We start from the raw sequence: 14,321 nt of genomic DNA, 5'->3' as shown, positions 1-14,321 counted from the left end.
GTGCAGGATGATTTGGCCCATTATCAGATATACAAGGGGCTCCCTTAGAAAGCAGAAGTTGAGGGTTTCTCTATGTGGGAAAGAAAAATTGATTTGGTCAAAACACTGCAGCGCCATCGTTGGTGGGAGCATGTAATGACAGTGTGACATGTTTATGTAGGAGGTTGCCATTATTATGGGCGTAGGGCATCAGAATGGAGATATAAAAAGATAGAATGTCTAACTCTAAAATGGGGGCTGAATCACCTCTGTGCCTCCACCCTCTGCCCTGTCACCCTGCTTCACATGAAGATATTTCAATGGAAATCCCACACACCTCACTCCATCTGAGATGATGCTTTATTTTATGTTTAAATGTAGATTCCACGGGAATACAATTCACAAAATAAATGAGTACAAAATGTGTTTTCTCAGGCATTTTACAGAGTAACAGGCGGTATAATATTTATGCATTTCTATAGCTCCTTTCACAATGTCCCAATGCATTTCACAGGCAGTGAGGTGCTTTTGAAGTGTGGTCACTGTTGTAAAGTGCATTACAAACTGTGACAAATTGTGCATGGCAAGATCCCACAAACAGCAATGTGATAATGACCCAGATCATCTGTTTCAGTAATGTTGGTTGAGGGATAAATATCATTCCCAGGGCACCGGAGGGATCTCCAGCCCCTTCCCTCCCCGCCCCCTGCTCTTGTTCCAATAGAGGCCGTGGGATCATTTACATCCACCTGCGGTAAGAGGGCCTCAGTTTAATATCTCATCCAAAAGATGGCACCTCTGACAGTGCCGCACTCCCTCAGTACTGGCACTTGGATTCTGGGGTTCAAGCCTTGAGAGTGGGGCTCAAACCCACAAACTTCTGACTCTGAGTGGCACCACCCACTGAGCCACAGTTCACACCTGTATTACAGTGAAGTGCTTCATCTAAAAAGCTGTCCCTGTACAGGTGCTGGCCTGGGTACTGTATCCTATTGAGGGACCAGAAGGATGCTCGCTCAGGTAATGTACCCTCTTGAGGAATGGGAGGGGTGCTGGCTAGGATAGTGTGCTCTGTCAGGCTGCCACGCTTGGGGTATTGTATCCTGAACTGCTGAACGCAGGAGAAAAGGAGAAATTTCAGAAGTGAATTAGGGAATCTGAAACTAGGGACCATATATTTAAGACAGTCACTAATAAATCCAATGGGGAATTCAGGAGAAAACCCTGTAACCTAGAGAATGGGAGAATGTGGAACTTGCTACCACAGAGAGCGATTGAGGTGAATATTATAGATACATTTAAGGGGGAAGCTGGATAAACATATGAGGGAGAAAGGAGATGAAGGACATGGTGATGGGGTGAGATGAAGAGGGGGTGGGAGGAGGCTTGTGTGGAGCAGAAATACCAGCACGGACCAGTTAGGCCGAATTGCCTGTTTCTGTGCTGTACATACGGTGTAATTCTAGATAAAAGACACACAGGTTTGTAAGTTGGTCTCTTTCCCCAGAGTCAGATGGTTTAAAATCAGGGAAGAGGTGAAGGTGCAGCGAGGAAACAGCAAGCCACTGCCAGCGCGCTCAAGATACACAGTGTGGGTGTAACACAGTCAGGGTGCGGCACAGTCAGGGTGCTCAAACTACGGCACGGGGATCCCAGCAGTACCGGGTGTCGGAGTGCAACCCGCTCAGTAGCTCCATGTCCTCCTCGGCCAGGCGGAAGTCGAAAAGCCGGGCGTTCTGAGCGATGCGCTCGGGATTGGTGGATTTGGGAATGACCCCGATTCCCTGCTGGAGGGCCCACCGCAGCAGGACCTGGGCGGGGGTCTTTCCCAGGCTGTCGGCCAGGCCTTTGACCTTTGGCTCCGTGACCAGACATCCGGTCCCCAAGGAGGAGTAGGCCTGGAGGTGGAACCCGCTCTCTGAGCAGAAGGCAAGCAGCTCACTCTGCACCAGACGTGGATGATATTCCACCTGGAGCACGGCAGGTTTGACCTGGCATTGGGTCAGCAGCTCTTGCAGGTGGCCCACTGTGTAGTTGGACACGCCGATCGCCCGGAACTTTCCATGCCTGTACAAGCTCTCCATCGCCTCCCAGCTTTGCTGTCGGCACTCCGGGTTCCGCGGGTCCTCGCTCTTCCAGCCCTGCTTGCCGGGCCAGTGGATGAGGTAGAGGTCCAGGTACTCACAATCCAACGCCTCCAGACTCCGCAGGCATCCAGCCTCAGCCTCCGGCCCGTGGTCCCTGGGCGCCAGCTTGCTGGTGATGAAGATGTCGTGTCGGGACAGCCCGTGTTTCGGGAGCAGCTCCTTCAGCGCCCTGCCGATGTCCGCTTCGTTCTGGTAGACGCCCGCCGTGTCAAAGGAGCGATAGCCGTGACCCAGAGCTGAGTCTAGGGTCTGGTGCACAACCTCGTAGCCTCTCACCTTGAAGGTGCCCAGTCCCACCAGCGGCATCTCAACGCCATTATTGAGCTTCACGCTCTGCATCCTTCTCAATTCAAAGCCTGTTCGAAACAACAGATTTACTTTACAGATGGGACAACAGTTAAGAAAAAAAATTAGTGGGCTGCCTAGCATGTCTATTGACTTCAGATTGGGGAGCACCTTCTACCTGTCCTTTCTGTATATCTATTTTAATTCTGTTGTTCCCCAGTGTACAGTCAGGTCTCACCTCCCCACACACTCGCTGTCCCCCATGTGTCTTTACAGAATCAGGCAGCACAGAAGGAGGCCATTCGGCCCTTTGAGCCTGTGCCAGCTCGGTGGTAGAGTTAGCCAATTGCTGCTTGGCAATACAGAACTTGAATATTGCTGAAAAGAGTGACACGTTGCTGAAGTTTTTTGTGTTGCACTCATCATGACAAATGCAAGAACACCAATTTAACAACCAACTTAAGATAACCAGTCAATCTCGTAACCTGTGGTTTATTTATGCTTGCTAGAAGCCACATTCTCTCATAGGCAGGGACCTGTTCTCTGAAAACAAAAGGAATATGTTCAAGCCTTGCGCCTTGTTTGAATCACCCTGGAACTTGGGGAGCCATGGCAATGCGTCGGCCAATCAGAGTTGGCTTGCCAACCAATCCGCACCCTTTTCTCCTGTAGTATAAATTGTTGTGATAGTTTGAGATTTGGCATTCTTGCATTTGTCCTGATGCTTGCTAGATGAAAAGCTTCAGCAACATGTCTCTCTTTTCGGCAATGTTCGAGTTATTCAATTAATCCCAGCCCCTTGCTCTTTCCCCACAGTACAGTAAATTTATGCTCTCAAGGATTTATTCAATTCTCTTTTGAAATCTGTACCTGCTTCCACATGCTGCATAAAAGGTCATCTCATGTCACGTCTCGTCCTGTTCTTCTGCCTTTCCTTCATGCGAATACCTATTGACTCATTTAATTATAATTACAGCTACTTAAACACCCCCCCCCACTTTCCTATTTCTTTCCGTTCCTTCTACTTTCTCTCCCCCTCATGCCTGTGCTCGCTCTCCTTCTCTCCTAAACGCTGCTAATTTTGTCACTTGATCCAATATGTAGGAAAAAAGGAAGACCTGCATTCCTGTAGCGCCCGTCACATTCTCAGCATGTCCAAAAGCACTTCACAGCCAATGGCATGCTTTAGGTGGAGGAAACATGGCAGACAATTTGTGCACAGAAAGATTCCACATACACTAACAGCACAAATGACTAGATCTCATTTTAGTATGTCGGTTGAGGGATAAACGTGGCCAGGACAACAGGGAGGACTCCCCTGCTCCTCTTTCAACAGTGGCCGTAATATCACTTACATCCGCCTGAGATGGCAGAGGGGCCTTCAGTTTAGCATCTCATCTGAAGGACAGCACCTCCGACAGTGCAGCGCTCCCTCAGTACTGACCTTCCGACACTGCGGCATTCCATCAGTACTGATCCTCTGACAGTGCAGCACTCTCCTTCAGTACAGATCCTCCAACAGTGCAGTGTTCCCTCAGCACTGACCCTCTGACAATGCAGCGCTCCCTCAGCGCTGACCCTCCAACAGTGCGGCGCTCCCTCAGTACTGACCCTCCGACAATGCGGCGTTCCCTCAGGACTGACCGTCTGACAGCGCGGTGCTCTCTCAGTACTGACCCTCCGACAGTGCAGCACTCCCTCAGTGCTGACCCTCCGACAGTGCAGCGCTCCCTCAGTACTGACCCTCCGACAATGCGGCACTCCCTCAGCGCTGACCCTCCAACAGTGCGGCGCTCCCTCAGTACTGACCCTCCGACAATGCGGCGTTCCCTCAGGACTGACCGTCTGACAGCGCGGTGCTCTCTCAGTACTTGCACTGGGAATGTGGGGCTTGATTCTGGGGCTCACGGCCAATGAGGAGTCTACACCTGAAACATTAATTAGTCCGGTTCCTTCTGTAAATGCTGAATGAACTGTTTGAGAATGTTACATTCATGTCCTCATCCTAGGGGGTTGCTCAGTGTTGCTCAAGCTTCACTCCTCAGGCAGCCTAACCACAGCCCTCTCTGCACTGCACCCCTAACCAGTACATCCATAGGAAGGTCAACTCCTGTGGCTTTGCCTAACGCAAATCAGATAATGATGCCTTGGTTTAATGGCGCTTCTGAATGACAGTAACTCTCTCAGTTTATCTGGGCTGCTCCGTTAAGTCGAAGTGTTGGAAATATGCAAATCCTGGGGACAGCTAGAGTTCAATTGCCTGTTGGTTAGGGAAGTTTTCAGATTGGCGCCTACTTATAAATTTTGAGCTCCAGATCAGATGAAATCAGTATAAAGTCAATAACTTTATTTTGTATTCTTGACATTTTCAGCACTTTACAATATGACGCCTGATATATTAATGCCTTCTATGTGAGCTCCAGAAGCACGAATGTTTCCTACGTGAAGTTCAAGCTAAATGGGTGGACAAGTGGCAGATTAGATTTAGTGCAGAGGAGCGTGAAGTAATTCATTTTGGTCCAGGGTTGGACACAAAAAAAAACGTAAAAGGCTACAATTCGAAAGGGGCTGCAGTGGCATAGTGGTGTTGTCACCAGACTAATAATCCAGAGACCCAGGGTAAATGCTCAGGTTCAATTCCCACCACAGCTGATGGTGGAATTTTTGAATTCAATAAAAAATCTAGAATTAAAAGTCTAGTGACGAAAGCACCATGAAACCATTGCCGATTGTCGTAAAAACCCATCTGGTTCGCTAACGTCCTTTAAGGAAGGAACTCTGCCGTCCTTACCTGGTCTGGCCGACATGGGACTCCAGACCCCACAGCAATGTGGTTGACTCTTAAATGCCCTCTGAATCGGCCCAGCAAGCCACTCAGTTCTCAAGGGCAAACAGGGGTGGGCAATAAATGCTGGCCTGGCCAGTGACACCCCCCATACCATGAACGAATATAAAAAAGGAAGCAGAGGGACTTGGGTTATATATACATAAATCATTGAAAATGGCAAGGCAGGGTTGGGAGAGTGGTTAATAAAGCTTACAGCAACCTAGGCTTTATCAGGGGCAAGTAGAGAATAAAAGTAAGGGTATTAGGTTAAACGTGCATAGAATTGGGGAGTTTGGCCTCATCTGGAGTAGTGCTTTCAGTTCTGGGTGCCACACTTTAGGAAAGATGTGAAGGCATTAGAGAGGGTGCATAAAAGATTCAGGAGAATGGTCCCAGAGTTGAGGAACCTCAGTTTGGTACAGAGATTGGAGAAGTTGGCACTGTTTTCCTTGAAGAAGAGAAGGCTGAAAGGAGAATTGATAGAGGCATTCAAAATCACGAGGGATGTGGGCAGAGTCGACAGGGAGAAACTGTTCCCCTTGGTGGAAAGATCGTGAACCAGAGGGTGCAGATTTAAGGTAATTGGCAAAAGAGATTGGAGAAACTTTCTCAGGCAGCGAGTGGTTAGGATCTGGAATGCACTGCCTGGGAGTACGGCGGACGCAGGTTCAATCGAGCCATTCAAGAAGGAATTGGATTAGTATCAAAAAGGGAAGAACGTGCAGGGTTACAGGGAAAAGGCAGGGGAGCTCGCGGCACAAGGTAAGTTGCTCCTCTGAGAGCCAGCGCAGGCAAGATGGGCTGAATGGCCTCCTGTGCTGTAACAATTCTGCGATTTTCTTGAATCGCAGTTAAGGGGCCCTTTCCATCATGCCAATAGGTGGCGGTGACCCGATCAGGAGCAATCTAAACAGTGGCTCTTTGTCGCATCCTCACGGGCTGTGGCTGCGTTGAGCTGCTCCTGCAGGAAGCTAGCAGGACATGACACTGAAGGGGCCAAGTAACCTCCTGCTCTCTATGGAAACGTGGTTTTCTGAAACAAGGTTTCAGCTGCCAACCTCCAACCTCCCCCGTTACTCAAATTCTAAATACACACAAAATACATACATTTGCACAGAAAGGTACCATTAAGTCTATGCTGCTGTTTATTACTCCACATACACCTCCTCTCCTCCCTTCCTTCCTTCACCCCATCCATCAGCATGTACCTCATACCTCAATACATAGTTGAGCTCCTGAGCTAGGCTGGGCTCCGCTTACCTGCACACAGGTTGTCTCCATATCATTCAGCAGCTCCTGTCACCCCGCCTCCCAGGACGCGGATGACTGACAGCGGCACCCTCCAATCGGCTACGCCCGCCGGGAGGACGCCGGCCAATCAGCTTGCAGTCCGGGGGCGGGGCTGAGCGGCGCGGCGCACCGAGCATGCGCGGAACCCCGGGGGCTGATGGGAGCTGTAGTCTGTTCTTTCCCTGAGGCCTAGTCAGCGCCCAGAGCCTTAGTCCCAAACTCTAGCTCAATTTCCAGCCCAGTTGCGCTGGATGTCCCGCATCAGCCTCCCTCCCTTATCACTGCTGAAGCTAAAACTCGCCCTTTTATAACGCCTCCTCGCTCTTCCTGCCTGTTCTGTTGGGGAAAACAAAGCATAAGAACATATGGTACGAAATAGGAGCAGAAGTGGGCCATTCGGTCCCTCAAGACCTGCTCTGCCATTCAACAAGAACATGGCTGATCCACCTCAGGCAGAGAAGAAGCTGGAACAAGAATAAAAATAGCTAGAAAAACTCAGCAGGTCTGACAGCATCTGCGGAGAGGAACACAGTTAACGTTTCGAGTCCGTGTGACTCTTCAACAGAACTGAGGAAGAATAGAAATGCGGTGGAATATAAACTGGTGGACGGGGGTGGGACAGGTAGAGCTGGATAGAAGGCCAGTGATAGGCGAAGGCAAAGAAGAGATTGCCAAAGATGCCATAGACAAAAGGACAAAGGGGTGTTGACTGTGGTGATATTAGCTAAGAAATGTGTTAATGTGGACATTAAGGATAGAAAGCAGGACGAGCAAGTGACAGATAGCCCTAGTGGGGATGGGGTGGGGGGAAGGGATCGAAATAGGCTAAAAGGTGGAGATGAAACAATGGATGGATTCTTTAAAAATAATGGAAATAGGTGGGAAAAGAAAAATATATTTTTTAAAAATAATAAATTATTGGAAAAGGAGGGATCGGAAATGGGGCGGGGATGGAGGAAAGAGTTAATGATCTGAAGTTGTTGAACTCAATGTTCAGTCCGGCAGGCTGTAAAGTGCCTATTCAGAAGATGAGGTGCTGTTCCTCCAGTTTGCGTTGAGCTTCACTGGAACATTGCAGCAGGCCAAGGACGGACATGTGGGCATGAGAGCAGGGTGGAGTGTTGAAATGCCAAGCGACAGGGAGATCTGGGTCACACTTGCGGACAGACCGAAGGAGAAGAAGCTAAAGTAAGCTGGGAAAATAGGTTAAATGTGTACCGCAGGAAGTGCTCTCTCAGCATTCACCAGCGTCACAGCCTGGCCTGTATTTTCCCACCGGCGCTGAGCTACCTGAGTGAGCGTCGAGAGCAAGCGAGCCTCGAGAGTCGACCCGACCAGTCGAGAAAGAGAGAAGTAGAACGAAGCCAGCCCTAAAAGCCCATGCAACCAGCCAAGAGGTAAAATTAAGGAGCGAGTGAGCGATTAAGCCAAGGGCAACTCAACTGTCTGAATTTTGAACTGCCCCTGCCTGCCTGCCCAGAAAATTCAAACGGACCACGACAGTCCAGAAAGCTGATTCCCCGTACCAGACTCCTGCTGGAAATGAAAGTCCCCAGAGCTAGAGAGGCCGGGAGTACAGGTAAGAGAGTGCTGCGTTCAGTTTCTTGCTTTTAGCTGCAGGGCCCGCCAGGAAATAAAGAGAAAAGGGTTTGCAATTTGGGAGGTCAAGCTGGTCAGATAGTGCTTCACTAAAGCATGTGATGCAAGCGAAGCAGGAGCAATGTGTAGCTGCACAGCACAGCTCTGACAGAAGCTCCATATTGATTGTTCCTTCTATTTTACATTAAAACATAGACATTGGTGGATTAAGTGCACTCCTACACCTCTCAGCCGCACTAAAATAGAAAAATAAATGGCTTTATTGTGCCGGGGTTTGGAAATGACAAGTCAAAGGTCAATTGATGACATCACGTTCGGAGATAAACTCTCCTGGATACCCTAACAGACATTTAAAGAGACACTTCATTACTCTCAGCAAAGATATATTACACTAAGAAAGAAAATCTCTATGAGAAGAATGCATCGTCCGTGGCTAAGAAAGTTAAGCAGAGGATCAAATTGAACAAAGAAGCACACAATATTGAGAAGATTAGTCAGAAAATTGGACAGATTTTAAAAACCAGCAAAGAATGGCTTAAAAAATGAGGGATAAATTACAATATGAGGGAAAGCTAGCTAGAAATATAAAAACAAATCATAAGAGTTTCTATAAGTATTTGAAAAGGAATAGAGTAACTAAAGTGAGCATTGGTGCTTTCAGAGGTGAGACTGGGGAATGAACAATGGAAACAAAGAAATTATAGAGGCGTTGAACAAGTATTTTGTGTCTGTCTTCATTACGGGGATACACAAGAAGCCTCCCAAAATAACTTGAAAATAAATTGGTGAGAGGGAAGGAGGAACTCAAAACAATCACAATCACGAGGGAAAAGGTACAGAGAAAACTGTTAGAACTAAAGGCTAACAAGTCCCTGGGCCTCCAACCGAGGGTCTTAAAAGATTTGGCTGCAGAGATAGTGGATGCATTGGTTGTGAGCTTCCAAAATTCCCTAGGTTCTAGAAAGGTCCCAGTGGATTGGGAAAATTGCAAATGTAGCACCTCTATCCAAGAAAGGAGGGAGACAGAGCGCAGGAAACTATTGGCCAGTTAGCCTAACATCAGTAACAGGGAAAATTCTAGAATCCATTGTTAAGGAGGTAATAGCAGGACATTTAGAAAATCATAACACAATCAAGCAGTGTCAACTTGGTTTTGAGAAAGGGGAATCATTTTTGACTAATTTATTGCAGTTCTTTGAGGGATAATCAACAGGGTGGATAAAGGGGAACCAGTAGATGTGGTGTGCTTGGATTTCCAAAAGGCATTCAATAAAGTGTCACACCAAAGGTTAGTGCACAAAATGAGAGCTCATGGTATAGCGGGTAACATATTAGTGTGGATAGAGGATTGGTTAGCTAACAGGGAGCAGAGAGTGAGGATAACAGGGTCATTTTTGGGTTGGCGAGCTATAAATAGTGGAGTGTCCATAGGAATCAGGCTGGGCCTCAAATATCTACAATCTACATCAATAGCTGGGATGAAGAGGCAAAATTTACGATGACACAAAGCTAGGCAGGAAAGCAAGTTGTCAAGAGGACATAAGGAGTCTACAAAGGTAGGTTAAGTGCGTGGGCAAAAAATTTAATCGATCAAGTATAATGTGGAAAATATGAACTTGTCCACTTTGGTAGAAAGAATAGAAAAGCGGTATGTTATTTAAATGGAGAGGGACTGCAGAACACCACGGTACAGAGGGATCTGGGTGTCCTGGTGCATGAATCACAAAAAGTTAGGATGCAGGTACAGCAAGTGATTAGGAAGGCAAATAGAATGTTGGCATTTATTGCAAGGGGAATCCAATATAAGCAGAGGAAAGTCTTGCTACAGCTATACAGGGCCTTGCTGAGGCAGCATCTGGAGTACTGTGCACAGTTTTGATCTCCTTACTTAAGAAGGAACATAATTGCATTAGAAGCAGTTCAGAGAACGTTCACTCGACTGATTCCTGGGATGAAGGTGTTGTCTTATGAGGAAAGGTTGAGCAGGCTGGGCCTACACCCATTGGAGTTTAGAAGAATGAGAGGTGATCTTATTGAAACATGTAAGATCCTGAGGGGACTTGACAGAGTGAATGCTGAGAAGATTTTCACCTTGTGGGGGAGTCTAACTAGGGGGACACCGTTTAAAAATAAGGGGTCTCCCACTTAAGATGCCGATGAGGAGAATTTTTTTTTTTTCCCTGGAAGTTTGATAGTCTGCGGAATTCTCTTCTCCAGGGAGCACTGGAGGCTGAGTCACTGAATATATTCAAGGCTGAGTTAGACGGATTTTTGATCGACAAGGGAGTCAAGGATTATGGGGGGGCTGTGGGGGGGGTGGTGGTGGTGTGTGTGCAGGCAGGAAAGTGGAGTTGAAGCCACAGTCAGATCAGCCGCAACCTTATCGAATGGTGGAGCAGGCCTCCAGAGGCTGAATGGCCTACTCCTGCTCCGAATTCCTTGTGTCATCCAATTTTACCATTTCGGTCGCCTCAGGGGAAAGATCGTGTGAACTCAGATCAAAGGACAGAAGCCGCCCCTGCACAGAAACCAGGCCGGAAGCAAACACCTCCACGTTACGAGGATCCAGGTAATGTTCCAGAAGCAAGTGACTATCCGGGCAGCATAGAACACAAGGTCAACTGGATGCAGCCCACAAGCCTGACAGAGTCAGTCCTCAAGATCTGGGCTGATTGCTGGGGACATGGGGTCGCTCCTCTTTACATCTGTCAGGAGAAGGAAGTTGGAGGGTGGGGCTGGTGGGTATGAAACAAGAGGATGCTCAGTATTGGATTCCTGCATCCAGCAATCCTCACCCTCCCAAGTATGACTGGAGTCAATGGCAGAATTACTTCAAACCTTGTGGTGGATGATGGATGCAGAAGTTTCGATTGACCGGGCTGTCACGGAGCAGTGTCTCCTCGCTGTGAGGGAGATGCCAGGTCAGAAGTAAGGAAAGACTTGCATTTATACCACAAGATGTCCCAAAGTTCTTCACCGCCATTCTAGTACTTTCTTTGAAGTGTACTGGGATGAGCAGAAGTTTCCTCCAATTAAATAATAGGAAGACGGAAGCCATTCTTTTCAGTGCCCACTCCAAACTCCCTAGCTTTTGGTTCCATTCCTCTCCATGGCAACTGTCTGAGAGTAAACCAGTCTCTTTGGATTCTTGGGTCATACTGACCTCAAGCCAAGCTACTGTCTACGTCCACCTCAGTAACATCACTTGACTTTGGCCCACCTCTGCTCACCTGCCGTTGAAACCCTCATCCTTGCCTTCATCACTCCTGGACAGTTCCAAAGCATTCCTGGTTGATCTCTCATTTTCTATCCTCCTTAAACTTGAGGTCATCCAAAACTCTGATGACCGAGCCTTAGCTCATGCCAAGTCCCGTTCCCCGTCACCCCTTGTGTTCGGTGACCTATACCCAGCTCCCAGTCAAGCAATGTCTTAAACATCAAAAATTTCATGTTGGTTTTCAAATCCCTCTCTACCTCTATAATCTCCCTTGGCCCCAAAACCCTGAGCCTGGAGCAGGCTCGAGGGGCTGAATGGCCTATTTCTGCTCCTATTTCATATGTTCGTACGTAAACCCTCTGGGATCTCTGTGCTCCTCTAATTCTGGCCTCTTGACCATGCCCCGATTTTAATCGCTGCACCATGGGCGGCTGTGCCTTCAGTTGCCTGGGCCCCAAGCCTCTGGAATTCCCTCCCTGCAAATCCCTGCCTCTGTATCTTGCTTTCTTCCATTAAGACGCTCCTTAAAACCTATACGTACTGGTCCCCATATCCGGGAAGCCCGGGACCAGACATATGCCAGATTTGGGGATTTTAGGTCCTAGGCCTAGCATGTACTTATGATACATAAAATGAAGTATGAAAAATAAAGAATAAAAGGGTTTTGTTCAAATTACTACCCAAGCTTCAAATGTAGCTAGTTTTCAGATCTTTACAGATTTTGAGACACCAGAGAAAGAGTCCGGTATCTGTATCTCTTTGAGCAAGTCTTTAGTCACCTGACCTAATGCCTTTGAGGCTCGATCCCATGCTTTCATAACGCTCCTGTGAAGTGCCTTGGGACATCTAGTTGCATTAAAGGCTGTTGTTGTAGTGTCTATTGCGATGCAGGAAAGGCTGCTGCCGATTTGAGCAAAGCAAGATCCCACAAACAGCCATGTGATTATGGCCAGACGATCTGAATGGTTTGCAGTGTTGGTCGAGGAGTGAATATCTGCCGCAGGACATCGGGAGAACTCCCCTACTCTCCTCCCCGTCAATGCCCTGGGATCCTCAGTCCGCATGAGCTTGACAGGCGGGGCCTCATCTGAAATGTTCAAGGTCTCACCGGAAAGACAGCACCTTCCTCAGCGGAGCTCTCCCTCAGTACTGCCACAGCCATCTTGCATGTCCTGTATGTCTTTATTATGCTTATGCAGCATAAGCAAAGGTCCATTCAGTAGTGTATCAATTGCATCTGAACAGCAGTCCCTAGATGAATTGCGACTGCTCTGTTTTGTATTATTTTAATAGAGGTGGTCAAAATGATGAGAATACAAGGGAAGAGAGTGTCTCCAGTGGCAGGAGGTTCAGTAACTGGAGGGACAGGGGTTTGAGAGACTTGGCAAAAGAACCAGAAGGGGAGATGAGGAGAATTTTTTTTTTACACAGCGAGCTGTTGTGATCTGGAAGGCGCTGCCTGAAAGGGCGACGGAAGCAGATTCAATAGGAACTTTCAAAAGGGAAGTTGGCTAAATAGTTGAAAAGGAAAATTTGCAGAGCTGTGAGGAGAGGGCAGGGGAGCAGGACTGATTGGATAGCTCTTTAAAGAGCCAACACAGGCATGATGGGCTGAATTGCCACCTGCTATGCTTTATCTTTCTATGACTTTATCACTGCATAGCTTGAATTCATCGTTGAGTTAGGCATTCTGCCATTCTGACAATATTTCATGGCCGGGCCTTGGCGTTGAAGGTGTTCTCATTTCATGAACTCCCATTGTCTGTATTCTAAGTACCCTATTCGGGTTGAGAGGGGGTTAATAAAGCATACAGTATCCTGGGTGTTATTGATAGGCATATAGATTACAAGAGCACGGAGGTTGTGTTGAACTTGTAAAAGTCACTAGTTCGGCCTCAGCTGGAGTATGGTGTCCAGTTCTGGGCACCGCACCTTAGGAAGGGCGTGAAGGCACTGGACAGAATGCAGAAAAAGACTCACGAGAATGGTTCCAGGGATGAGGAACTTCAGCTATGAAGATAAATTGGAGAAGTTGGGGCTGTTTTCCTCAGAGTAAAGGAAATTTGATAAAGGTGTTCAAAACCATGAGGGGCCTGGACAGGGTCAACAGGGAGAAACTGTTCCCACTGGTGGAAGGATCGAGAACGAGGGGGCACAGGTTTAAAGTAATTCGTAAAAGAAGCAAAAGCGATATGAGGAAAAGCTTTCTCACGTAGCGAGTGGTTCGGTTCTTGAATGCATCGCCTGAGAGTGTGGCAGGTTCAACTGAAGCATTCGAAAGGGAATTAGACTGATATCTGAAAAGGAAGAATGTGCAGGGTTACGGGGAGAAGGCAGGAGAATGCAACTAGGTGAGATGCTCATTCGGAGCTTTGGTGCAGACACGATGGGCCAAATGGCCTCCTTCTGTGCCGTAACAATCCTGTGATTCTATTCCCGAATCTCTCACCCCCTCTGTCTTTGGGTGGACCGGGGCTTCCTGCTCCCATTTCCAGTTCCTCCTCTGTGATGACCGACAGTCCGTTGCTTGGCCTCTGTCATGAATGAAGCAGCTGCACTTGGGTTTAGGAGTTCTTCGACTTCCTTCAGATTCCTAAACCTTTCAGCGTTGGCGATAATGTTTTTCCCACTGTATTGGGATGGTCCCTTGAGGGATTTGAGTTTCCAGACAATCATGGAAGGAATTTGAATCTCCAATTTTTGTAGGCTGAGCTATTGCCTCCCCAGGCTCCCGGGTAATTCAAATAATGTGATTGGGCAGCACCTGCTGAACAATCCTGAGTGCGCTAACAGCTACACTAACAACCAATTTAAGATAACCAGTTGAGCTCAATACCTGGCATTTATGCGTGCTAGAACTGACTTGCATTCATATACAGGGATCCGTTCTCTGTGAACAAATGGAATATGTTCAGGCCTTGCGCCTTCTTTGAATTATCCAGGAGCTTGAAGAGCCTACAGTACCCCATTGCTTTCT

At 47.8% G+C, this 14,321-nt stretch overlaps 1 protein-coding gene across 2 annotated transcripts; it reads right to left on the bottom strand.

Annotated features, from left to right (window-relative positions):
* Positions 1-321: 321 nt before the first annotated feature.
* Positions 322-6,571, bottom strand: zgc:101765 (uncharacterized protein LOC450036 homolog). 2 transcript variants are annotated; one of them, XM_041181823.1, is made up of 2 exons: positions 6,499-6,571; positions 322-2,482 (listed from the first exon to the last, which is right to left on the bottom strand). In XM_041181823.1, exon 2 carries the CDS (start codon positions 2,463-2,465, stop codon positions 1,611-1,613), a length of 855 nt encoding a protein of 284 aa, XP_041037757.1. In that variant the 5' UTR covers positions 2,466-2,482; positions 6,499-6,571; the 3' UTR covers positions 322-1,610. The 2 variants fall into 2 exon arrangements, with proteins under 2 accessions (XP_041037757.1, XP_041037758.1); XM_041181824.1 differs by having other exon boundaries at positions 6,454-6,500.
* Positions 6,572-14,321: the final 7,750 nt, after the last annotated feature.

Source organism: Carcharodon carcharias (assembly GCF_017639515.1).
Source record: "Carcharodon carcharias isolate sCarCar2 chromosome 37 unlocalized genomic scaffold, sCarCar2.pri SUPER_37_unloc_1, whole genome shotgun sequence".
NCBI classification, from domain to species: Eukaryota; Metazoa; Chordata; class Chondrichthyes; order Lamniformes; family Lamnidae; genus Carcharodon; species Carcharodon carcharias.
Note: the sequence above shows the minus strand (reverse complement) of the source record. Positions and strands in the feature narration are given on the sequence as shown.

What these genes read in the sequence shown, in the direction of transcription:
- zgc:101765 (XM_041181823.1), bottom strand. Translation starts at nt 2,465, where the DNA reads ATGCAGAGCGTGAAGCTCAATAATGGCGTTGAGATGCCGCTGGTGGGA.